Below are 26,736 nucleotides of genomic sequence, written 5' to 3' on the forward strand. Positions count from 1 at the left end.
ATAGCTGTGTTTAAAGTCCACCTCTGGGGAACACACAGATTGAGTGTTCGAGATAATCCCCTTCCCAGTCTCGTTTGACATCTGGCCAGCAGGCCGCGGACCTGGACTTCCTGGGACGCTGGCTGGGGTTTGAGAAACGACCTCAGTACCTACCTGGCTTCAGGATGAAGCTGGCCACCGGCTTCTTGATCCTGTGGCTTGGCCTGGAGGGTGGCCTGGCTCAGAGCGACAGCAGCCCCGAGGCTGAGGAGTCCTATTCAGACTGGGGCCTTCGGCACATCAGGGGCAGCTTTGAGTCTGTCAACAGCTACTTCGATTCCTTTCTGGAGCTGCTGGGAGGGAAAAATGGAGTCTGTCAGTACCGATGCCGATATGGTGAGTGCACGCACGGCTTCTCCTGGTGGACTGCAGACAGCTGGAGCGGGGGCCCAGTCTGTCATGCTCTTCTCCCTGTTAGCCCCCTCCTAAGTCGGCCTGCCAGACTCAACAAATACACACACAGGACTCCCAGTGAAATCTGATTTTCAAATAAACAACCAATAATTTGTTAACGTATTTGAAATATTTGGAACCCCCTCACGCTGACAAATTATTGCTTGTTCGTCTGAAATACAAATTTCACTGAGCTTCCTGTATTTTTTCTAACAGATGTACTCCAGGGAGCCTGGTTCCCTGGGGCCATTTTAATGAATTTGTTGTGAGGCCAATTCTGAGGAACAGGAAGCAGGGCTGGGAGGTGGAAGACGAGGGGTCTCTGGGAGGAGTTCCTAGGGATTAACACTGGAGATGAACATTCGGAGAAAATTCCACCAGCCGGTGAAACAGCTTCCTCAGTCACGCTGTGCTAAGCTTGGAGATGGAGTCTCCTTTCTCCCTCATGCACTTCACACCTTCTTTCCAGCTCTGTCCGTCTCTGAAGTGCCTCCTCCGTGTGTCTGACCCTCCCAGGAGGGCGGTCCCTGCTGCCACCGCCTCAGTCAGCAAGGGCAGGCCTGCAGGGGGTAGGGAGGGCTTGCTGCCAGCCCTCTCTGCCCACCATGGGACGGGCCCTGAGCAGGCCTCGCACTGTCCCTCAGGCCTGGCGTCTGGTGTACAGTTGTGAACGGGAAGGAGTTCTACCTTGCCCGAGTTGTAAAGAGCGGACCTGGGCACCAGGATGCCCATGTGGCTGCCAGGCGTCGTCCCTGGTGTCAGGTCTCCCTTTTCTGTCTTGGAAGGGAAGCAGAGAGTGGGGCCCTGGACCTCGCAGCTGGGAGGTGGGGGTAACTTTAAATGCAGCCGAGCATGTTTTCGAAAGATACACAGTATCACGTAGCATTCGTTTTATGCTTTAGTTTATCAAATATTTCATCATGAGATTGGATGAAAAGGAGGAGTCAGGCCAGCTTAGCAGGAAACCATTTGAGAAATATTTTCTCCAAACACTTAACAGATAAAACGCAGCTTCGAGAGAGAGAGAGAGAGAGAGAGAGAGACTCAAAAAAGCTGCTTAATTGCTGGACTCACCCCTTCCGTCTGGCTCACTCCCTTCTACCTTCGAGCCAGGGACATCACTTCCTGACGAACCATAAGTGACTCAGAGACAACGGGTCATCCTTGCAGCAGAACCAAAAGTCTCACAGGACACACGTTTTAACCACATACAGTTATGGTGAACAAAGGAGCTGCATCATCTTTGAGATGATCCCTTAGGGTAAAAAGTCGTCTGTGCTAGGACCCCCTGGACCACTGGCCCCCTCCTTGTCCAAGGTGGGTTGGACACACGCAGGGCGGCCTTGTCACTGGACTGTGCTCACCCAATCTGTATCAATGGCGGAGGAAGAGGGTTAACTCACTTTGCCTATTGAATAAACACAGGTGCTGTTTTCTTGCCTGGAGGCAGTAAGAGACTCAGGTGTGTGCTTTGGCAAAGACATAACCACAGGAATTTTTTTTAGGAAAACAAGAATCATACCTTCTTCTTCCTTCTCGAGCAAAAGAGCATGAAAAGATTTCAGCAAAATTTGGTTGTAAGCCTCTACCTGGGCAGGGTCAGCAGTCAGGGGTGGGGGATGGGGGATAGTCAACAGAGACATCGCAGGAGGGCAAATAACTCCACTCTGAAAACAAAGCCTGTAAGGACGGGCCTGAAAAACATGTAGGAAATACTGGGTTAAGCCTTATTACCTTTGGAACTCAGTGGAGCCGAGAACCTGGGAGCTGTGGCCAAACAGTACGAAAATATCCTCTCAGGTTGACTGTGAATCAAGCAGTCCTTGGAACAGATAATGCCTAATAATTAACTGGGTCTCTGTCCTTTCGAAGTTTGCTTTGTGATACACCTCCTGTGCTTCTCTCTTTAAAGCAGTGGTTCTCATACCTTCTCGGCCTTTTGGCTAAGACCAAGTGTAAAGCAGTGGCTCTCAAACTCCCCTATGCTTTGACTCATTTGGTGGGCTTGTTTAAAAAGACTGCTGCCGCCACCGCCCCCATGTTTCTGATTGGGTAGGGCGGGAGGTCAGGGACAGAGCCAGAGGATTTGCATTTCTAAGAGTTCCCAGGTGATTCTGATGCTGCTGGTCCCGAGACCACACTTCTGAGAGGGAAAGAGAGAGAGAGAGAAATCTGCTTTGAAGGCTGCAATCTTTTGTCAGAAGAAATAATTTAGCAACAATTAGTCTATAAGAAAAAATTTCTATTTGATAGGTACTTAGCCACTACTTAAAACTGTAGTTCTCTATCTTAGAGAGCCCTGCACTTAGCAAGCACCTGGGGGCTTTCCAAACTCCTGCAGCCCAAACCAATGAAATCCAAATCTCTGTGGGTGGGAGACCTCAGTACTTTTAATGTTTTCCAGGTGATTACCAAGTGCAGTCAAGGTATGGAGTGCTATTTTAGGAGGTCATTCTTGGAGTACTTCAGCCCATGGGTTGTTCAGACAGTGAAGGTGTATTTGTGTCCTACATCACTGTGTCAACGTTGGTTTCCCCACTTAGATCTATAGCAGCTTGTTTTCATGTCAACACACAAAATCTGTTAATTGCCAAGGATCGGGCTATAAATACAATGAGATTCAGCAGGAATCAATAACAGATGTAACTCAACTGCTATATTCTGGAACTGCACAGGTGGTTCTTGAACTAGACTTTGAGAAATCACTAGTAATGGAAAAATCATGGGTTTGAACCGTGGGTGGGGGTGCGGGAATTCCATTGCCAGCCGGGACCTTGGGCAAGTTACCTAACTCTCTCAACTTTTGTTGAGTCACGTTGACAAATAATGTTAATAACGCCTACCTTACAACCCACAGGTTGTTATAAGAATTAAAGATAATATATTTAAAGAATTAGTGTTATGTATGGAGCAGATACCAAACAAATTTTATAAGCGTGCTGAGGAAGGTGGTCTGATGAACAGGTTAACTATGTATTCGGATTCTTCCCGTTCTCTTTCAAAATAAAATTTAAAAACACAGAAACCCCAGTGGTTGGACAACACCCTCTCAGCTTCTGGAAGAAATCACTGCATGATAATTTAAGTGTTCTGTGCCTTTATGAAGGTCTCTGGATGAGAGCATCTGGTCCAGACTTTCTGTGTCTCATAAAGCGTGAGATACTGTCCCATTCATACTTTAATAAAAGGACCTCATGATGAATTTCTTCTTGGGTTTAGTTCTAGAAAACATAACTCTAAATATCAGACTTGTTTTTTCAAGAGGGCTTTTTATGTGTGAAATCTACAGCAAAATCTTAGGAACTGGTGAGTTTGTATATTTTTCCAGGGAAGGGATTCACAGCCTGCATCTGATTCTTAAGGGGATCCATAGCCTGAGAAAAGAAAACAGCCACCGGTTTAGAGGCAAAGACTGTTCTCTGTGCTGGGGTGACCAACTGTCCTGGCGTGCTGGTGACGGAGAGAGAAGAGTCAGGTTGGGGGTGGGGATTCCTGGGATGTGGATTGCCAGTACTAACACAAGGACAGTCCCAGGCAAACCAGGACAAGTTGGTCATCCTCCCTCCTGCAGTAACTTAATCTGTTTTAGTGACTGAAATAGAGTTTATTGCTTCAGTAAAATTGTCGTAGTTCTGCTTTGTTCCCTTGATGTGCTCCTCATGCTATAGTTGAGTGTTTCTGGAAGGATATACATTTATATTTTTTAGGATTTATTTACTTATTTGCGAGAGAGCATGCACACTTGAGAGTATGCATGAACGGGGGAGGGGTGGAGGGCGAGGCCAGGAGAATCTCAAGCAGATTCCCTGCTGAGTGTGGAGCCCAATTTGGGGCTCATCCTAGGACCCTGAGATCATGATCTGAGCCAAAATGAAGAGTAGGACACTTAATGACCGAGCCATCCAAGCGCCCCGGAAGGATATACATTCCAAATAAAGTACTTTGATTCTTTAGAAGATTTCTAGTGGAGCACAGCTGCTGCAAGAGCCAGCTGGGTGGGGAGAAGGGACACACCCTCCCGGGGAAGACAGAACCCTTGACCTGAGTCGTAAAGCCCAGACGTTTTTACTGTTCTTTTCAGTGACTGAACTGAGAGGAAAGAAAGGTTGGGTCCGGGAGGCAGTGTCCGTGCCTGTGGCAGAACTCTGGTTCCGTGGCTAACCCTCTTCCTCCGTCTCCCTCATTTGTCTGTTAAGTGTCTGACGTGTTTTATGGCGTTTCACTTTGTTCAGAAGGTTTTTCATTTTCAGGAGATCAAGCCTGTCAGTCTTTTTCTTCGTGGCTTCTCCGTGTTGTGTCTTGCTTAGAAAGCCATCCTCACATCACAATTATAACAACCTTCTGCTGGTTTGTTTTCTGTGAAAGCAACCATAGCTAAAATGTAATGAATGACTGTGGCTGTGCTCCAATTAAACATTTTTATGGACACTAAAATTTGAGCTTCATATAATTTTCACATGACACAAAATATTATCCTTGTTTTGACTACCCCCTGCAACCGTTTGAAAATATGAGAAGAATTTTTAGCTGGCAGGCTATACAAAAACAGACAATGGGCTTGTCTTGGGCATTGTTTGCCAACCCCTGCACCAGAGGATCAACCTCCCACTCCTGTAAATAACCAACACCAGAAAATAAAATTAATCTGTGGACATAGTACATTATCGATGCTTAGACTCAAAACATCAAACTGCAAAGACTCAATGCAACTCAAAATAACTCAAACTATAAGTTGAGGATATAGCAAATGATTTCTGCCCAGATTCAAACCATTGCCTTTTTTCTTAGAACTTTTCTCTCAAGCTTCATTCCTAAATGGAATTCCTACAGCTATCATGAACGATTAAGTACAAAAAAAAAAAAAAATCATTGTAGCAGGACAGGTAGGAAGTGTCTGAAGTTGGAGCTCCATTAGCTTTCAAACTGGTTTATTAGAATTTTATCTTCTGTGAGTCATCAAGTGCAAAAAAGGCAGAGGGTAACCCAGGAAACTGCACTGCATCTGTTGCAAAAGCTCTTAATCAACAAAATTATTAAAGAGATAAGTTTTATCACAAAATTTACACATTTGTTTCTTCAGGAAAAATCTCCCCCCTAATTTCTATAAAGCTCGTATGTGTGGGACATTTGTAAAAGAACGATTCAAAGAAAAAATAAAATCACCATAATCATCTCACCTACAAGAGACAATTCACATTTAATCTATGGCATAGTGTGATTATTTTCATACGTGTAATCTGATTGCTTACATTATTTAATACATTTTACCCATTCCCCCAACTCCTGGTAATTCTCTCTTACAGACACAGACACACAGAAACACACACACACGCGTGTGCACGTGCACACTCATCGTAGGTTAGTACTTTATCAGTGTAGGTTACATTTCTCAAGAACTTTGAAAAGTCATGTAGGGGTTACTGGTGGGCTGGCAGGCTCCACCAATAAGCACAGTTCCTCTCCATTACAAATAAGAAGTGTTGGGTGAAAAGAAAGCATTTTTAAAAAATACACCCTCGGGCTAGAATGGCATAAAGGGAAACCTATGCATTCCAGTTGGAAGGGAACAGCAGTGCCACAGGGGTGAGTGGGGGCTGATGCTAAAAACCTTGGAGTTTCTAGTCAGAAACATATGTAGACTCTAGGAGGGGAGGAATGGGTTTTAATACTCATACAAAGAGGGGCACCTGGGTGGCTCAGTCAGTTAAGTGCCCGCCTTTTGCTCAGGTCAACATCCCTGGGTCCTGGGAGAGAGGCCTGCATCGGGCTCCCTGCTCAGTGGCAGGCCTGCTTCTCCCTCTCCTCCTGCCCCTCCCTCCTGCTCAAGCTCCTTCTCAAATAAATAAATAAATAAATAATCTTAAAAAAAAAAAAAAAACTATAAAAAGTACTCATATGAAGAGAGGAAGAGTAACTTTCTCTTGTGAGAATTGGGAATTTGGAACGGAACAGTTTGTATAAAGCTTAGAGCCGAGGAGCTGCCCAGTCTCTTTAAATGGGTTAGAAAAAAGTCTATCCAATATTCCAAGAAAGTAGCAGGGATGATTTCCATCCCCCTGTGGGCTGAGGCTTGAAGGCCGACTACACGATACCCACCGAAAAATCCCTATTCCAAACATATTCTATTCACAGGTGAGGAATTTGAAATTCTACAGTTGGCCTGGTGTGAGTTCCCCAAGCTGAGAAAGTAACATAAATACTAGTGTTTACAGAATCTTAAGACTCCTCGAGCCACAGCAAAGGTAGTTGAGGAACCACTTTGTAGTACACGACCGGGGTCCAGGAATTCCTTTAGAAAAACAAGCTCTTCTGAAGCTCAAGTCTTACTAAAATATTACACACCATGTGAAAAAATAATCCAATATGAGGGAGATGCAGGAGACATTAAAAACTGATTGAGCATCCCAAAGACTGGAGACCATAGAATAATATAAAAAGAATATTTGAAATTATTGAAGCAATAAAAGAGGGACTTGAAAACATAATTTAAAAAAACCCAGAATTCAGTGAAAATGAATATACAGATTTAAAAGAAGGATCAAATACGATTCCAAGAAGTGAAAATTATAGTCATGGAAAGAAAAAACTCAGTAGATGGATTAAATACCAGATTAGTGAACCTAGAGAGAATTTTAGTGAAATGAAAAATAGACTTGATGAACTGGTCAAAATTCAGTATAGAGGCAGAGAAAAAGATGGAAAATGTAAAAGAGAAGTTAAGATATATAAAGGATTTATATATATAAAGGATATATATATCCTTTATATATATAAAGGATATATATATATCCTTTATATATATAAAGGATTTATATAGTGTTAAGAAGATTTATCATTCAATAATATGAGGCCCAGGAGGAGAAATTAGAGAGAATGAGGAAAGGAAAACATTCAGACAGTGGCTGTGAATTATCCAGATCTGTAGGAAACCAGACCTTTGGATCATTCCAATTAGGAGAAGAGTATATAATCCACACCTAGATACAGTGCAGTGAAACTGTGAGGACATGAAGAAATTGGAACTCTTGTGCAGTGCTGGTGGGAATGTAAAATGGCGTAGTTGCTGAAGAACACAGTTGGACAGTTTCTCAAAAAGTTCAGCATTGCCTTACTATGTGACCTAGCAATTCCACTCCTTAGGTATATGTCCCCAAAAGAATTGAAAACAGATATTTAAACAAATACTTGCATACTAGTGTTCATAGCAGCACTCTTCACAATAGCCAAGAGATGAAAACAACCAAAATGTCCATCAATGGATAGATGAATAAACAAATTGTGGTATATCCAGAGAATGGAATAGTATTCAGCCATAAAAAGAACAAAGTACTGGGCGCCTGGGTGGCTCAGTGGGTTGGGCCTCTGCCTTCAGCTCAGGTCATAATCTCAGGGTCCTGGGATCGAGTCCCGCATTGGGTTCTCTGCTCCGTAGGGAGCCTGCTTCCTCCTCTCTCTCTCTCTCTGCCTGCCTCTCTGCCTACTTGTGATCTCTGTCTGTCAAATAAATAAATAAAATATTAAGGAAAAAAAAGAACAAAGTACTGATATATCCTACAACACAGATAAGCCATAAAAATATTATGTTAAGTGAAAGAAGGCAGTGACAAAATGTAACATATTGTGTGATTCCATTTATTCAAATATCCAGAATAGGTAAATCCCTAGAGACAAAGCTGATGAGTGCTTGTCAGGGGTTGGGAGGAGGAGAGAATATGTTTAATGGGCATTTGGTCTCCTTTGGAGGGTGATGAAATGTTTTGGAAGTAGAAAGAGACAATGGTTGCACAATATTATGAATGTACTGAATGCTGAACTGTATTCTTTAAGATGGAAATGTGAATTTCACCTTAAAAAAAAGAAAGGAAGTAGACAGACTTCATGAAAATGAAAAGCTTTGGCTATTCAAAGAATAACATCAAGAAAGTGAAGAGACAAGCCACAGAATGGAAGAAAGTATTTGCAAAGAAGACATATGAGTGGCCAATAAGCACAGGAGAAGATGATCAACATTATTAGTTATTAGGGAAATGCAAATCAAAATGACCATGAATACCGTTTTACACTCACTAGGATGTCTTTAATCAAAAAGATTATAACAAGTGGGGAGAGGATGTGGAGAAATTAGAACACTTACACATTGTTGCAGAGAATGTAAAACTATGCCACCACTTTGGAAAATAGTCTAGTAGCTCCTCAAAATGTTAAACAGAGTTAGCATCTGACCCAGAAGTTTTATTCCTCTGGGGAAATGAAAACACATTGTCCACACAAAATGATGTTTGTAGTAGCATTTTTCAGAATCACCAAAAAGTGGGGAAAACCTCAATGTGCATTATATTTACTGACAATAAAAAGAAATGAAATACTGATCCATAGCTACAACATGGATGAACCTTGAAAGCATGATACTCAGTGAAAGAAGCAGACAGAAAAGGTCACATATTGTATGATTTAATTTATGTGAAATGTCCAGAATAGACAAATTTATAGAGACAGAAAGTTGATTAGTGATTGTCTAGCGCTGATAGATAGGCTTATCTTGGAAGAAACATACCTCCACTTCTGCCATATTCTCTACAGCATATAGACCAACCCTGGGACAACATACGAGGGCATGGACACCAAGAGACGGGGATTGCTGGGAGCCATCTTGAACCGTGATCTCATATACCCGTCCTTCCAGAGAAACAAATACCAGACAGATTGTGGCAGAGACTGCTTCGTGTCTCCTATTATCTTCACTCTTTTCTATAGTAATAAGTCCCTCCTCCCCAATTTTAAGATGGGCTCATGGATACCTACATTAAAAAAAGACTTAAATTCCTAGCCCACTGTTACAACTAGGTATTGCTGTTTGATTAAGTTCGGCCAAAGGGAAATAAGAGAAAGTGATGTGTGTACCATTCTGGAGTGTGTTTATTTTTATTTTTTAAGATTTTATTTATGTATTTATATGAAAGCAAGAATGAGAGAGAGAGAGCATGAGAAGGGGGAGGGTCGGAGGGAGAAGCAGACTCCCTGCTGAGTAGGGAGCCCCATGAAGGACTTGATCCTGGGACTCCAGGATCATGACCTGAGCCAAAGGCAGCTGCTTAACCAAATAAGCCACCCAGGCGCTCCTGGAATGTGTTTATTAAAGAGTGGGGGCTGTGACCCTTCTACCTCCTCCTTTTATCCTGCTGCTTGCAGTATGTATGTGGTACCGGGGAGCTCCATCTTGAGCCATGAGAGCCGGGTTGCATTCTAGGGCTGGTAGAGCAGAAGGCTAGAAGCTTCCTGGGTTCCAGAAAAGTGCAGATTTGCCATATGAGACTTATGATCCTTAATTCTGGATTATGATATATTCTATTTTGTTTAAGCATCTGAATAATACACTATGTGGGGAACAGAATAAAGGCATGGTGTAAGTTATAATACTCTACTGAAGGACATGAAGGAAGACCCAAGTAAATAGAAAATCGTATTGTGCCCATGTCTGGGGAGATAGAATATTTTAAGAAAAGTCAGTTGTCTGCAGAATAATCTATAAAGTCAATGTATTTCCAATCAAAACCCTGCACTGTCTCTTGTAGAATTTACTAGGTTGACTCTAAAATTCAATTATAAGACAATAGGTCCAAGAATAGTCAAAAAAAGAATAATAAGGAGGGAGGGCTTTAAGGCAGAGACTTAGTATCTAAAAATTAAAACAAGGGAGTGTAAAGGGGGCTTCAACTGTACTTGTAACATTTAATTAAACAAAAAATATGGATAGCAAGTTTGGCTATGTTAACATTTATTATGTTTGTGTAATGGGTACATGGGTATTTGTTTCTCTGAAGTTTTTCTTCAGTTTTGAAATATTTCATAATATCAAATAATTAAAAATGACATACCTTGTAGGAGAAGGTAAAAGAAAAGAATGATAAAAGAAATACTATGTGCTTCACTCTGAGGATTAATTTTTAGCTGATTTCCTCAGTCTTTTCCTCTGTCTTGCATTTCCTAAAAAAAAGGCAAAGGAATGTAGTGGAATGGAAGAACATGGGCTTTGGAGACATAAAACAAGAAATCAGGATTTATATGCTATTTCCCCCACTTAGCGCACAACTTAGATAAATTACACTCCCCTTACACTCTCCCATTTTCCTTATCTGGATAACACAACAAAAATACTCATTGCTAGGACTGTCCTGCAAGATTCTCTTTACCTATGATGACTACCATTGATAACACTGACAAAGCTTCTCTCTACAGAACTGCAAGATTATAAAATAACTCAAAAGCCATGTAGCAGAAACCAAGAAATTATAAGCCTGCCAGATTGTTTCGGCTTAGTTCTATGATACAAAACTTCAAATACTGCCTGGTGATGTTTTCTTTGCTCTGTGATCAACAACGCTTTGCTTACATTTATGGAATCTTGCAAAATTTTCTTCAAGTTATTCCAAAAATTTTTTGAGATGCTGTTAAAGTTCTGATTTGTTAAGCATGTGATCAGGCAGTGTTCTGCTTTGTCTTACAGTGGATGGAGGAGTAAGACACCTCGAGTTTTATTTTATTTTAAGATTTTATTTATTTAAGAGAGAGAGACAGCACAAGCAGGGGGAGCAGCAGAGGAAGAGGGAGAGGGGGAAGCAGACTCCCCACTGAGCAGGGAGCCCAACATGAGGCTCAATGCCAGGACCCTGGGAACATGACCTGAGCTGCAGGCAGATGCTTAACTGACTGAGCCACCCAAGCGCCTCTATTCTATTTTGTTTTTAAAAATGTATCCATTCATTTTAGTGAGAGAGAGAGCATGAGCACAAGCTGGGGGAAGGGCAGAAGGAAAGAAAGAAAATCTCAAGCAGACTCCCCACTGAGCATGGAGCCTGACGTGGGACTCAATCTCATGACCCTGAGATCATGACCTGAGCTGAAATCATGAGTCAGAGGTTTAACTGACTGAGTCAACCAGGTGCCCCAAGACACCTTGAGTTTAGTTCCATTTTGCCATGGACCTGATCTCCAAAGTCACGCAGTTAAGAAACATTAGAGAAAGGCCTGTATTGTTAAATACTTCCCTCTTAGGACCACCTTTGCTGTATCCCAAAGGTTCTGAACTGTTGTGTTTTAATTTTCATTTGTTTCCATGAATTTTTAAAAAATTCTTCTTTAATTTCCTGGTTGACCCATTCTTTCTTTAGTAGGATGCTCTTTAACCTTCATGTATTTATATTCCACTCTTCATCCTTGACAACATCTGTCATTTCCTAACTTGTTAATTTTAGCCATTCTGACTGGTGTGAGGTGGTATCTCATTGTGGTTTTGATTTGCATTTCCCTGATGGCAAGTGATGTTGAACATTTTTTCATGTGTCTGTTGGCCATTTGTATGTCTTCATTGTAGAAATGTCTGTTCATGTCTTCTCTCCATTTCCTGACTGGATTATTTATTCTTTGGGTGTTGAGTTTGATAAGTTCTTTATAGGTTTTAGATATTAGCCCTTTATCTGATAAGACATTTGCAAATATCTTCTCCCCTTCTGTAGGTTGTTCTTTTAGTTTTATTGACTATTTCCTTTGCTGTGCAAAAGCTTTTTATCTTAATGAAGTCCCAAGAGTTCATTTATGCTCTTGTTTCCTTTGTCTTTGGAGACATGTCTAGCATGAAGTTGCTGCTGCCGAGGTCACAGAGGTTGCTGCCTGTGTTCTCCTCTAGGATTTTGATGGATTCCAGTCTCACATTTAGGTCTCTCATCCATTTTGAGTTAATTTTTATATGGTATAAGAAAATGGTCCAGTTTCATTTCTTCTACATGTGGCTGTCCAATTTTCCAACACAATTTGTTTGAAAGTCTATCTTTGACCATTGGATATTCTTTCCTGCTTTGTCGAGGATTAGTTGACTATAGAGTTGAGGGTCCATTTCTGGGCTCTCTATTCTGTTCCCTTGATCTATGTGTCTGTTTCTTATGCCAGTACCTTGAAGTACCAGAGTCTGTACTTGTACTTGTACCAGAGCTTGAAGTCTGGAATTGTAAATTGTAAATATTTATGCCCCTAACTTGGGAGCAACCAATTATACCAATTAATAACAAAATTAAAGGAACACATTGATAATAATACAAAAATACTAGGGGACTTTAACACCCTACTCACAGCAATGGACGGATCATCTAAGCAGAATCAACAAGGAAACAAGGGCTTGGAATGACATACTGGACCAGATGGACTTCATAGATATATTCCGAGCATTCCATCCTAAAGCAACAGAATATACATTCTTCTTGAGTGCACATGGAACATATTCCAGAATAGATCACATACTGGGTCACAAATCATTCTCAACTGGTACCAAAAGATTGGGATTATTCCCTGCATATTTTAGACCACAATGCTTTAAAACTTGAACTCCATCACACTCGATTGCCACTGTTGGTGGGAATGCAAACTGGTGCCACCACTTTGGAAAACAGTATTATGTTCCTCAAAAAGTTAAAAATAGAGCAACCCTATGACCCAGCAATTGCAGTACTAGGTATTTATCCAAAGGATATAAACCTAGTGATTCAAAGGGGCAATGCACCCCAATGTTTATAGCAGCAATGTCCACAATAGCCAAACTATGGAAAGAACCCTGATATCCATCAACAGATGAATGGATAAAGAAGTTATGGTACATATACACAATGGAATATTACTTAGCCATCAAAAAATTAAAATCTTACCATTTCTATGAAGTAGATGGAACTAGAGGATATTATGCTAAGTAAAATAAGTCAGAGAAAGACAAATATCATATGATCTCACTCACATGTGGAATTTAAGAAACAAAACAGAGGATCATTGGGGAAGGTAGGGAAAAATCAAACAAGACTAAATAAGAGAAGGAGTCAAACCATAAGAGACTCTCAACTTTAGGAAGCAAACTGAGGTTGCTGGAGAGGGTGGGGGTGGAGGGATGGGGTAACAAGGGTGATGGGCATTAAGGAGGACATGTGATGTAATACTGAGCACTGGGTGTTATATGCAACTGCTGAATCACTGACTTCTACCTCTGAGACTAATAATACACTATATGTTAATTAACTGATTTTAAATAAAAGAATAAAAAATAAAAATTAGAAAAGAAAAAATAAAAACAAAACATGAGAATTGTTAGTAGATGAACGCTCATAAAATTCTTAGAGATTAGGAGAAAAACACCAAACTAGTCTGAAAATTGTTACCCTTTTATGACACTATCATCATTATCACCATCATTACCACCTAACTGGGATGTGACTATCTGGTGAGGAATGATGACTTTTAAAGGAAAAATTGAATATGATTTTAGATAATTTTTATTCGATGAATGTTCCCAAATGCTTAATTTCTAAATATTTCTCCCTGCTTTTTTCCTCTCTTTCTCCTGCTAGGAAAGGCACCCATGCCCAGACCTGGCTACAAGCCTCAGGAGCCCAACGGCTGCAGCTCCTATTTCCTGGGTCTTAAGGTACCAGAAAGTGTATGTACCACCATCATTATTTTCTTAGTTGATTGGTTTTAATGAAGGGAAGTCAATGAGTTATCCCTGATGGGCATGATCATTTATGGAATATAGTTGAGCAATAAAATTGTTTTAAATTGGAGGGATGCCTGGGTGACTTAGTCAGTTAAGCATCTGCTTTTGGCTCAGTCATGATCTGAAGGTCCTGGGATTGAGTCCTGCTCAGCAGGGAGCCTGCTTCTCCCTCTGCCTGCCACTGTCCCTCCTTGTGTTCTTTCTCTCTCTGACAAATAAGTAAATAAAGTCTTCAAAAAAACTGGATACAGAATAAGGGAGATAATTTTCAAAGAATGTATCTGATTTCCTCTTATCAGAGGCAGCTGTCCCTCAGATAAGACCTTGTGTAATGAACTTGAAAATCACCACTGCAAGTATCAGCCAAATTTTAAGGGCTCAAACAAAACTTCCTATGAAATCCAACAAGTCTGACTTACGTAGATTCAGTGGGACTTTTCCTGTGATGTGCTGGAGTCATTGGCACTGAGCAGCAGACTTTTGCAAGTGGTTGATTTCATGCTGGTAACATCAGATCGACTATTAAGAGTATTAAGATCACAGTAATCTACACATACCCACCCACATACAAGCATCCAGCCCCCAGCTGCAAACCCCACCTAGCCACTGGCTAAACATTTCTCTTCATGCTGCTGGCCATTTCTCAAACTACTGACCTCCCCTGAAAACAAATAATAAACTGATTGATTTTAAGACCTCTTGGAGGCCCCTTTACCTGTTTTACTTCAAAAAAGAGGAGTGATGTGAAATGGAGGTGGAGAGATTTCACATCTAAGCTATGATTCTGAATTCTGCCTTAGTCAGGCAAAAATTTCACTTTTCGGCTGATTCAAAAGATTTTACTTTGTAATAGTTTTCTAAGCAGCATAATGTTTATTCTTCTATCAAAAATGCTGCCCCCTGGGCCACGTGGGTGGCTTAGTCAGTTAAGCCTCTGCCTTCGGCTCAGGTCGTGATCTCGGGGTCCTGGGACTGAGGCCCTCATCAGGCTCCCTGCTCAGTGGAGAGTCTGCCTCTCCCTTTCCCTCTGCATGCTGCTCCCCCTGCTGGTGCTCTCTCTCTCAAATAGATAAAGAAAATCTTAAAAAAAAAAAAAAATGTTGCCCACCAATGTGGCATTTTTGTGCAAATTGGGAAAATGTCTCCTTTCCTCTTCCATTTGTTGGAAATTTATCCTAATATACCAATTGTTAGAAGAGGAAATTTGCCATTGATTAGACATTTTTCTTTCTTTCTTTCTTTTTTTAAAGATTTTATTTATTTATTTGACGGAGGGAGAGAAATCACAAGTAGGCAGAGAGGCAGGCGGGGGTTGGGGGAAGCAGGCTCCCCGCTGAGCAGAGAGCCTGATGCAGGGCTCGATCCCAGGACCCTGAGATCATGACCTGAGCTGAAGGCAGAGGCTTAACCCACTGAGCCACCCAGGTGCCCCATCTTTCTTTCTTTCTTTTTTTTTTTAACAGATTTATTTATTTATTTGAGAGAGAGATCATGAGAGAGGGAGGGGAAGAACATAGGGAGAGGGAGAGAGAATCTTTAGTGGGCTTGTGCTGGGCACAGAGCCCAACAAAGGACTGGATCCCACGACCCTGAGATAACAGCCTGAGCTAAAACCAAGAGTCAGACACTGAGCTGACTACACCACTCAGGCACCCTGCCTAGACATGTTTCTTAAGAAATGAACAAATCTATGATGTCTTGTGGGGAGCTGTCCCCTTTGATAGGATGCTTTTGCACATTGCACAACCCGCATGGCCATAGGCCCAGCCTTGTCCACAATCGACAACACACGTATGGAGACAGAGGAAAGGCAATCTTTTCAAATATTCATTTATATTAGAGAAATCCCTTTTTTGGCTATACTTGATACCAATTTAGTAGCTATGGAAGCAGTATTGAAACTGCTATAGAAATGTACTAGTGGATGGAAATTATTAAGATGGACACATTAATGCTTCAGCAAGGCTTGACTTGTGAATAAATTTTTCCCTTCCTCATTCTTGAAACCTCCCCCTCCCCATCACTGTTTTTCTGTAGAACCTTTGTTCTAGGAACTCGGTGTGTATGTTGATGCTTAGTAATGAGACGTGGATGGCTGGCACTGGCTCGTGAAGACATAGGGGACACGGCTGGTAGCATGAACCAGATTCCTACTGACACTGCCCCGATCCTGTATTTTCCTATACATCCTCTCTCAGCATGGGCATGAAGTCTCGGAGCCATTGGCCTCCTGCAGCCTCCTTTGCCTGACAAAGGAGTAAACTATGTCCCCTCTTTATCCCCAGACTGTCTTCGCATTACATATCTTGGCTCCGGAGCCCAGAGGTAGTTTTCAACAACAGTAGGCACTTTATTTTGGGAGTCATGTCATTTGGTTTATTGGTACAAGTATTGTTTAGAACTAGTTCACATATTTCCAATTTAGTTGACTTGAATGATCGCAACAATACTCATCGAATTTTCAGTTACCTCTGCTGGGATATATGTTTAGTTGGAAGCATGAAGTATAAGCAAAATGGAAGGAATCAGATGATAGGAATCTGCCCAGAAATGCACAGCCCAGGCTGTTGCCTTGTCTAATGAGTTACATTACCTCTTCATGTAACCATGTGGTGTTTTTTGTTTTTTGTTTTTTCCTTTCTCTCAGAAGGGCATTTTAAACAGCCAATGTCCATATTCTGCCCTTAGGTGGCCTTGGTGTAAAAGTTCAAATAATGGACCATTTAAGGTGGAAAGGATCTATAATAACTGCTTAAGCAATCACTCCCCACCCATACCGTGAACCCAGATTTTCAGTCTCCCCTCAGGTCCAAGACTCTATGATCAGAAGAACCACAAAAGATTGTAAGATGCTGTTCCTATGTCTAGATGCCCCCAATCCAAACTATTTCATAGACCACAGAACCGTCACTCTCTGCAATCATTCATTCTATCGTGTCCTTGCCTTTATCAGAGTCTTTATCAATTCTTACCAGTTACTTTGGAAGTCAGGGCCCTCCACCAACTTGCCTTTCTCTCTAAGCAAAAAGTAACAAAAAAACACAAATACATCTCTGCTAAGCCCTTGAAAGACTCAACAAACTGACTTGCTCACATATGATTTGCTCATATATGATTTGTTCTCCTTTCTTTACCTGCTATATCCTAAGTCTACCTTCATCCCTGCTAAGCTTCTCCAAAAAAAACAAAAACAAAAACAAAAAAACCCCCCAAAAACAAAAAACCCTTGTAAAGTTATCAGACTCTAGATGTGGCATTCTGTGAATCTCGTTGCTCAGTTTATGCCACGACGTTTGCAACTGTTTATAGGATGCTTAGTACATGTCCGTGTGTGTGTGTTAGATCTCACCATTGACCGCAGTCCGCCCTCGGTCAGGAGCCACGGGTTCTAGGCCCCACCCTGCTCCCTGACACATACACACACTTTTAAAACAGTGCCGTGTGGGATGGGTCCCTAATAAATGCTGGTGACCTCTTGATAAATGGAGGCTTAATTTTTATTACCTCTGAACTTTCGGATCCTTTGCTCAAGCAAAATCTGATACGACATAAGCTTTTGGTTGAATTCAGAGGTCCTCCAGCTCTGACTTCTTCACCAACCTTCTGATCTCTATTTTTATCACTGCAGTAGCCTGCAAATTTGAAAATTACTACCGTTAAAAGAAGAAGAGGAAAATGAGCTGCTCAGAGTTGATAAACTAATAACTAAACCATGATTGAAACTTAACATCCTGTAACTGTCAACCGGACGGATTCTCTCGAGTGTCTGGTGTTTCGGAATCGATCCGAATGTGTAACAGGAATTTGAGGGCTGGCTAGTTCATAACAAGGAGGGCAAGGTTGCCTCAGGTTCCTGGTCTAAACGTGGCATTTTCTTCCTTTACTTTTCCCCAGATGGACTTGGGCATCCCAGCAATGACCAAGTGCTGCAACCAGCTGGACGTCTGTTATGACACTTGTGGTGCCAATAAGTATCGCTGTGATGCCAAATTCCGATGGTGTCTCCACTCTATCTGCTCTGACCTGAAGCGGAGCCTGGGCTTTGTCTCCAATGTGGAAGGTAAGTATCTTAAGGGCGTCTGCTGGTGAGCGGGGAGATCGGCTCCTGTTTTCATACAGAAACGTATCCAGAGCCCCTTTACACAAAGAGACCATTAGAGCTCACTGAACTTTCTTTCTAGAACACTGTGACAAACATAAGAAGGGTGAAGGAAGATTCTGGGCATTCCTTCATTAGGGTTTTTGCTGCCCTGCCCAGGAGCTGCTGGCCCCACTCCTGATGGACAGGGCCACACCAAAGCCTTCCCAGAGATATAAAAATCTATCCTTTAAGACCGGAGAAAGAGTTGCCCAACTGGCTTTGGCTATTCATTCCACGATTAAATAATTTTCCATATCAGGAGTTATTCTGTATAGGACCACTTGGTTTGGTTTAAGTCCATTTTTCCTTATTTTGTTCTCAATTGGGCGAAGAATTTTTAAAAACCTATCCTTTCTACGTAAAGCCCTGTGTATTCTTGAGGATAATTATTTTTAAACAACTGCTTAGCTACTCAGTTTCTAGCACTGATTGTGTAATTTCTTTTCCCTAATTCGCCTTAGGAAAAGCTTTAATCATTTAGTTTCCAAAGCCAGAACATTACATCTAGGTTTTAGTATTATGTAGTTTTAGATGGCAAAGTTTGACATTTAAGCTTCTAAGGAGCTGGCCTCATGCCACTGAGAAAGTCAGCAGTAGAAAGAATCTTGTATTGTTTTCATAGATTAATGTCTGGAGTGTAGTCCTAAAGGGAATGTGTGAAGGCTTGAATATATGAATAATTAATTAGGCCCCATAAAAAGGAGTATTACTCTATCCGTACTGACAAAAGGTGAATAAGTACCTGCTTCTAATCTAGGGTCAGGTCAAGTTACTTCCTCTAAGCAACGTTCTATTGATTCTTTTTCTTAAATATCTCTTTGACATACCACTTGCCTGGTTACTGCAAGTTAATCTAATCTCTGGGTCCCATCCAATCTTTTTTCCCCATAGGGACCAGATATATTTTTGTACCACATGAATCCAGTCATTTTCACCCTCTGTGTAAGTCCTTCAATTGGTTCCTCTTCCTCAGGATTAAATCCAAACCCCCATATGATATACGTAGCCTTTTCTGATCTGGCCCTATTCTACCTCTCCAGCATCATAGTGCTTATTTATGATTTCTATCCTGACTTCTGCCATTCCAAACTCCTTGAGTTGATGGACCCTAGCTTTCTGCCTCTACAGTTCCCTCTGCTTGGAACATTCTTTTTTTTTTTTTTTTTTTTAAGATTTTATTTATTTATTTGATAGAGATCACAAGTAGGCAGAGAGGCAGGCAGAGAGAGAAGGAAGCAGGCTCCCTACTGAGCAGAGAGCCTGAAGCGGGGCTCGATCCCAGGACCCTGGGATCACAACCCAAGCCAAAGGAAGAAGCCCCAACCCACTGAGCCACCCAGGCGTCCCTGCTTGGAATATTCTGATCATTCATTTTTTGTTGTTGTTGAACAGCTTTATTGAGATATCATTCACATACTGTACAATTGAACAATTTAAATGCTTTTAAAATATGTTCAGAGAACTGTGTGGTCAGCGCCACAATTAATTTTAGGATATTTTCAACACTCCAAAAGGAAATCCCATAGCCACGAGCAATCTCACCCCATCTTTCCCCTGCCCAGCCCTTGAAAGCCATGAAGCCGCTTTCTACCTCTATTGATTTGCCTATTCTGGACATTTCATATAAATGGAATCATAAAATATGTGGTCTTCTGTGACTGGCTTCTTTAACTCAGGAAAGTTCATCCGTGTGGTAGCATGTATCAGTATTTCATTCCTTTTTATTGCTAAATTATATTCCATTATATGGATACAATATATTTTCTTTATTCATCAAATGAAGGACATTTGGGTTTTTTCCCACTTTTTGTCTATTATGAACAATTCTTGTATAAACACCGATGCATGGGTTTTTGTGGAGACATATTTTTTCATTTCTCTTGAGTATATATATCCAGGAGGGGAATTCTGGGGTATAATGGTAATTTTATGGCAAACTGTTTTTCAAAACAGCTGTACCATTTTACATTCCCACCAGCAATGTATTAAAGTTCCAATTTCTCTACATCATTACCAACCCTTGTTATTATCTTTTTTAAAAAGTTTATTTATTTAAGCAATCTCCACACCTAACATGGGGCTCGAACTCATGGCTCCGAGATCAAGAGTCACATGCTCTCCAGAGTAGCCAGCCAACTGCCCCTCTGTCTTTTAAATTATAGACCCCAGTGAATGTGAAATGGTATCACATTGTAGTTTTGATTTGCATTTCCCTGATTACTTATGACGAGCATGTTTTTATGTGTTTATTTGGCTATTATATACCTGCTTTGGAAAAAGTTCTATTCAGATCTTTGCTTCTTTTTTTGAAAAAGATTTTATTTATTTATTTGATGGAGAGAGAGATCTCAAGTAGGCAGAGCAGCAGGCGGGGCGGGGGGCAGGCTCCCTGCTGAGTAGAGAGCCCGATGTGGGGCTCAATCCCAGGAACCTGAGATCATGACCAGGGCTGAAGGCAGAGGCTTAACACACTGAGCCACCCAGGTGCCCCAGATCTTTGCCTCTTTTTAAATTGGGTTTCTTGTCTTTTATTATTGAGTTGTAAGGGCTCTTTATGTATTCTGGACATATGTCCCTTATTGAATATAGATTTCACTAATATTTTCTCTCATTTTGTGGTTTTGTTTTTTTTTTTTTTACATTCTTGATGAAATTACTTGTAAAGCAGAAGTTTTACATTCTGATTAAATCCAATTTATCTATTTTTTCTTTTGTTGCTTCTACTTTTGGTGTCATTTATAAGAATGCTTTGTTTATCCCAAGATCACAGAGATCTGCTCTTCTAAGAGTTTCTTCTTCTAAGAGTTTTGTTTTAGCTTATATATTTAGGTCTGTGATCTACTTTAGTTAATTTTTACATATGGTGTAAGAAAGAGGTCCAAATTCATTCTTATGTACTTGGAGATACAGATGTTCCTGCATATTGCTAAAAGACTATTCTTTCTCACATTCAGTTGTTTTTGCACCCTTATAAAAAATCAATTGAATATAAATGCAGTGTTTATTTCTAGACTTTCAATTCTATTCCATCAATCTATGCCAGTGCCACACTGTCTTTATTATTGTGGTTTTGGGGTAAACTTTGAAATCAGGAAGTATCCTTCAACTTTGTCCTTCTTTTTCAAGATTGTTTTGGATATTCTGGATGCTTTGCATTTTCATATGAATTTTAAGTTCAGCTTGTCAATTTCCAAAAGAATTGGCACTAGGAATTTTGATAGGGCTTTTGTTAAATCTGTAGATCAATTTGAGGCATATTACCATCTTAACAAAATTAGGTTTTCTGATCAGTGAAATTGAGTGTCTTTCCATTTATTTGGATCTTCTTTATTTTCTTTCAACAATGTTTTATAGTTTTCAGAACACAAGTCTTAACACTTTTCCTTAATTTATTCATAAGTATTAATTTATTCATTGTGTTGTTATTATAAATAAAATTTTATTTCATTAATAATGTACAGAAATATACCTGATTTTTTAAAAAGATTTTATTTATTTATTTGACAGACAGAGATCACAAGTAGTCAGAGAGGCAGGCAGAGAGAGAGGGGGAAGCAGGCTCCCTGCTGAACAGAGAGCCCGATGCAGGGCTCAATCCCAGGATCCTGAGATCATGACCTGAGCCGAAGGCAGAGGCTTAACCCACTGAGCCACCCAGGTGCCCCCCTGATTTTTATATATTATCCTGCAACCTTGCCGAACTTTAGGTTTTTCTATACACAAGAAAATGACCTCTACATATCATCTTCCTTTCCAATTTGGATGTCTTTTATGTATTCTTCTTGCCAATTGTCATGTCTAGAACTTCCAGTACAACATTGAATAGTACAATATTGAATATTGAATAGAAGTGAGAGAAGTGAGAACAATGTAAGAGCAAATAAACAAATGGTACCAAGCAACCAGAGGGCCAAAGAAGAAATCAAAAGAGAAATAAAAAGAATATTGAGGGCACTTGAGTGGCACAGTCAGTTAAGTGTCTGACTCTTTTTTTTTTTTTAAAGATTTATTTATTTTTATTTTAGAGAGAGAGAGAAAGAGTGTGGGGAAGAGGGGCAGAAGGGGAGAGAGAGAGAGAGAGAATCCCAAGCAGACTCGCTGTCTTGCGCAAAACCTGATGTGGGGCTTGATCTTGATCCCAAGATCATGACCTGAGTTGAAATAAAGAGTTGAACACTTAGCTGACAGAGCCACACAGGCGCCCCAGCATCTGTCTCTTGATTTTGACTAGATCATGATCTCAGGGTTGTGAGACTGAGCCCTGCATCGGGTTCCATGTTCAGTGGGGAGTCTGCTTGATATTCATTCCCTCTGCTTCTCCCCCTGCTCTTTCTCTAAAATAAACAAATATTTTTAAAATATATTGAGACAAATGAAAATGAAAATACAACATTCTTAAACTTATGAGATGTAGCAAAAACAGTTCTAAGAGGGAAATTCATAGCCATAAATACCTATATCAAGAAAAAAAGAAAGATCTTGAACAAACGCTAGCTTTACTCCTCAAGGAAATAGAAGAACAAAAGCAATGGAACCCAAAGTTAGTAAAAGAAAGGGAATAACAAAGATCAGAGCAGAAATAAATGAAATGAAGGTTAATATAACAATAGAAAAGATAAATGAAATGAGGAGTTCTTTTTAAAAAGGTGAAGAAATAGGCAAACCTGTAGCTAGACTCACTAAGAATAAAAGAGAGAGAACTCAAATAAATAAAATCAGAAATGGAAGAGGAGACATTACAACTGATACCACAGAAATACAAAGGATCACAAGACACTACTATGAATAATTATTTGCCAACAAATTGGACAACAGAGGAGAAAAGGGTAAATTCCTAGAAATACACAGCCTACCGAGACTGAATAATGAAAAAATAGAACCTGAATAGACTGATCATTGTAGCGTGTTTGAATCAGCAATTAAAAATCTCCCAACAAATGAACAAGATGGATTTTTAAAGTGGCTTCAACATTTAAAGAAGAATTAATCATCCATTTAAATGGCTTCATCATTTAAAAAAATTAATACCGGGGCACCTGGGTGGCTCAGTAGGTTAAAGCCTGTTCCTTCAGCTCAGGTCACAATCCCAGGGTCCTGGGATCAAGCCCTGCATCAGGCTCTCTGCTCTGCGGGGAGCCTGCCTCCTCCTCTCTCTCTCTCTGCCTGCCTCTCTGCCTACTTGTCTGTCAAATAAATAAATAATATCTTTAAAAAAAATTAATACCAATCCTTCTCAAACTCTTCCAAAAAAAGAAGAGGACACAACACTTCCAAATTCACTTTATGAGGCCAGCATTACCCTGATACCCAAACTAGACAAGGACACCACAGGAAAAGAAAATTAGAGGTCAATATCCCTGATGAACATACATGCAAAAACCATCAACAGAATTTTAGCAGACCTAACTCAACAATACATTAAAAGGATCAGACAACATAATAAAGTGGGATTTACTCAAGGGATACAAGGATGGTTCAACATCAGCAAACCAGACAATGCAAAGAAACACATTAACAAAATGAGGGATAAATATCATACAGTCATTTCAATAGATGCAGAAAAAGCATTTTAATGAAATTCAATATCCATTTGTGATGAAAACTCTCAACACAATAGGTATAGAGGGAATATATCTCAACATAATAAAGGCCACACATGACAAGCCCACAGTTAACATCATGCTTAATGGAGAAAAGCTGAAAGCTTTCCCTCTAAGATTTGGAATAAGACAAGAATGCTCACTTTCACCACTTTTATTTAACATAGTATTAGAAATATTCTAGCCAGAGCAATTAGACAAAAAGAAGAAATAAAAGACATTCAAATTGAAATGGAAGATGTAAAACTATCACTATTTGCAGATGACATGATATCATATATGCAAAACCCTAAAGACTCCACCAAAAAACTGTTAGAATTAATAAATTCAGTAAAGTTGCAGGATACAAGATTAATATACAAAATCAGTTTTGTTTCTATACACTAATAATGAATTATCAGAGAGAGATATTTAAACATTTTTCATTTACAATTGCATCAAATGAATAAAACACCCAGAAATAAATTTAACCAAGGAGGTGAAAGACCTGTGCATTGAAAACTATAAGACACTGATGGGAGAACTGAGAATGACACAAATCAATGGAAAGGTATTCAGTGATCATGGATTAAAAGAATTAATATTCTTACAATGTGCATACTACTCAAAACAATCTACAGATTCAATATAATTCTTATCAAAATTTTAATGGAAGGTGTTCTGAGATGCCTTCCCTAATAACTCTTACCCCTGAGAGAGAAAGACTCTTTCTGTGGGTTCCCATACAACCTTGATATCACTTCCATAATGGTGTAGTGTAACCATTTGTTTACCGATCCATCCTGTCCACCTCTTTGTCCAAACCGTGAGTACTTGGATTGGGATCTCTTTGGTCTTTGTGTCTCTGATGCCTAAGAGAATTATTGACCAACATACATGTTTTTCCAATGAGTGAATTTTTACTCATCCCACACGTGAACAGAAAACACAGTAGAGTTATTTTGGGAGTATTCTGCAAAAATGATAGGGTTTCCATGGAGTGAGCATAGTCGTATGGGAGCTTCTGACTGCTAAGCATGATTTTGACCTGGAGGCCCATAAAAGAAGGGTATCCCAAAATATATTCTGCTTTACTAGATTGAATAGAAGCTTATGAAAAAGCTTCTCTTTCATGTATGCTTTTCTTTTTAATTCTGTATTTGGATTACTGCCTTCACTTTCCTCCAGGTATCATGTCATCCTTGGAATTACATTGCTTGTTAAAATTACTCAAACTACTTGGGGTAGTCTTGTATATTAACCTTTTATCTCTCTTCATCTTTTTCAAGTAGCCTGTGATTCCCTGGCTGATACTGTGTTCAATACCGTATGGACCCTGGGCTGCCGACCTTTTATGAATAGCCAACGGGCAGCCTGTATCTGTGCAGAAGAGGAGAAAGTAGAGTTATGAGAAAGAGGTGATCCCTTCCTGGTTTTGAGTGACACCACGGCTCTCGGTCTCTGAGATGATAGTGCGGTAGATGTGTCTCATCCTTGCTTCCGAAAGTTTGGATATCACAAAGCAAGAGAAAGAAAATCTTGTTCTACTGCTGAGAAGTGAGTCCCATCCCTTGAGGAGAATTGGAAAAAAGCCATGGAGTGATTTGAAGACCACTCTTCATTTTAACAATGGTTTCTCCAACCGAGACACATTTTCCTGGCAATTCAGTTCTTAGTATAAAGACTAAAATAAAGACTAAAATACTGGGATTCCTGGACTTGGTTTTTATATTCACAAGTGAAATATTGGAGAGTCCACCCATTTGGGAGGTAAGGACTTTCCTCTGGTCCATCTTTCAGTTGCCTGTAAGCATCTCACATCTAATAAATAGTACTTTTTAGAAAAGAGATGAATGAGTTCCATTCTCACTCTGCTTCTGTTTCACTTAGAGGAGAACAGAACCCATCCTGGTAAGTTCCACCATTGATAACCATCATTCCCACTGGTGCTGGAGAGATGAGAACAGGACGGCAAGGTCAGAGACTTACCTGGATAAGGCCAATGAAGGTAGAGGTCAGATGGAGTTAGGTCTCTGAGGTTCCATTTTTTTCCTTCAATGAGCTAGTCCTGTTGATATTCCCAATTCCTAAGTGGTGTTAGTATCATGTTAAGATCTGAGAAGTATTTGGTAAAAATTGCCACTGAACATAGCTAGGAGAATTCCCTGAAATCTGAGGGGATACAAATGGTCAGTCCCTAAACTATGGTTCTCAATCCTGACTGCAAATTAGAATCACAAGAGGAGCAGTAAGAAACAAAGAATCTCTGGGCCTGGTATCTACCTATTGGCGTTTTATAAATGCTCCCCACCTGATTCTGATGTACTGGGAAGGCTGAGGTCCACTAAGATCAGGGATTGGCAAGTGAAGCTCATGGGCCAAAGCAGGCCTAACATCTGCTTCTGTGAAGTTTTATTGGACCACAACTGTGTTTTCATTTGTTTACGGCCACTCCTATGCTACAACCTCAGAGATAAAATAGTTGTGACAGACTGGCCAGAAAGCCTAAAATGTTTACCATTTGGCCCTCGACATAAAAAGTTGGCCAATTGTTGACCTAGGTCATTCTGTCTTTTCTCTTCCTTTTGTTGATTTTACTGGTTCCATTAAGAATTGTTGATGATAACCATTTCTAAAGAGAACAAGAAAAAAAACTATTTCTGGATCTTATGTAAAGCCATAAAATTAATGGGCATATTAAGAAATTGGATTTGATTGCATATAACCTTTTAAATATAAAATTGCATATAAAATTTATTCCTGTGGTTTATAATATTTATTTCAATAAAATTTATTGAGCATCTACCTACAAAATGGAGTATGGTGTAATTTTACAAAATGGACTATGGTATAATTTATTCTGGGAGCACAGAATGCCAAATAACAGGGCATATGGTACCAAATTTTAATTTTTTTTTACAATTCAGTCATTGAACCTCTTACTATGCAAGTTAATAAAATTTTTTAAAAGATTTTTTTTTTGTTTGTTTATTTGACAGAGAGACACATTGAGAGAAGGAACACAGCGAGGGGAGTGCGAGAGGGAGAAGCAGGCT

General features: G+C 40.2%; 1 protein-coding gene across 4 annotated transcripts; it reads left to right on the forward strand.

Moving 5' to 3' along the window:
- Positions 1-26,652, forward strand: PLA2G12B (phospholipase A2 group XIIB). 4 transcript variants are annotated; one of them, XM_080822556.1, is made up of 4 exons: positions 1-375; positions 13,815-13,903; positions 17,855-18,020; positions 24,970-26,652. In XM_080822556.1, the coding sequence occupies exons 1-4, from the start codon at positions 165-167 to the stop codon at positions 25,089-25,091; spliced, it is 588 nt and encodes a 195-aa protein (XP_080678682.1). In that variant the 5' UTR covers positions 1-164; the 3' UTR covers positions 25,092-26,652. The 4 variants fall into 4 exon arrangements, with proteins under 4 accessions (XP_080678682.1, XP_080678683.1, XP_080678684.1 ...); XM_080822557.1 differs by having other exon boundaries at positions 28-375; positions 24,973-26,652; XM_080822558.1 differs by having other exon boundaries at positions 28-375; positions 13,815-13,891.
- The last annotated feature ends 84 nt before the right edge of the window (positions 26,653-26,736 follow it).

This window comes from Martes martes (assembly GCF_963455335.1).
Source record: "Martes martes genome assembly, chromosome: 14".
Classification (NCBI taxonomy): Eukaryota; Metazoa; Chordata; class Mammalia; order Carnivora; family Mustelidae; genus Martes; species Martes martes.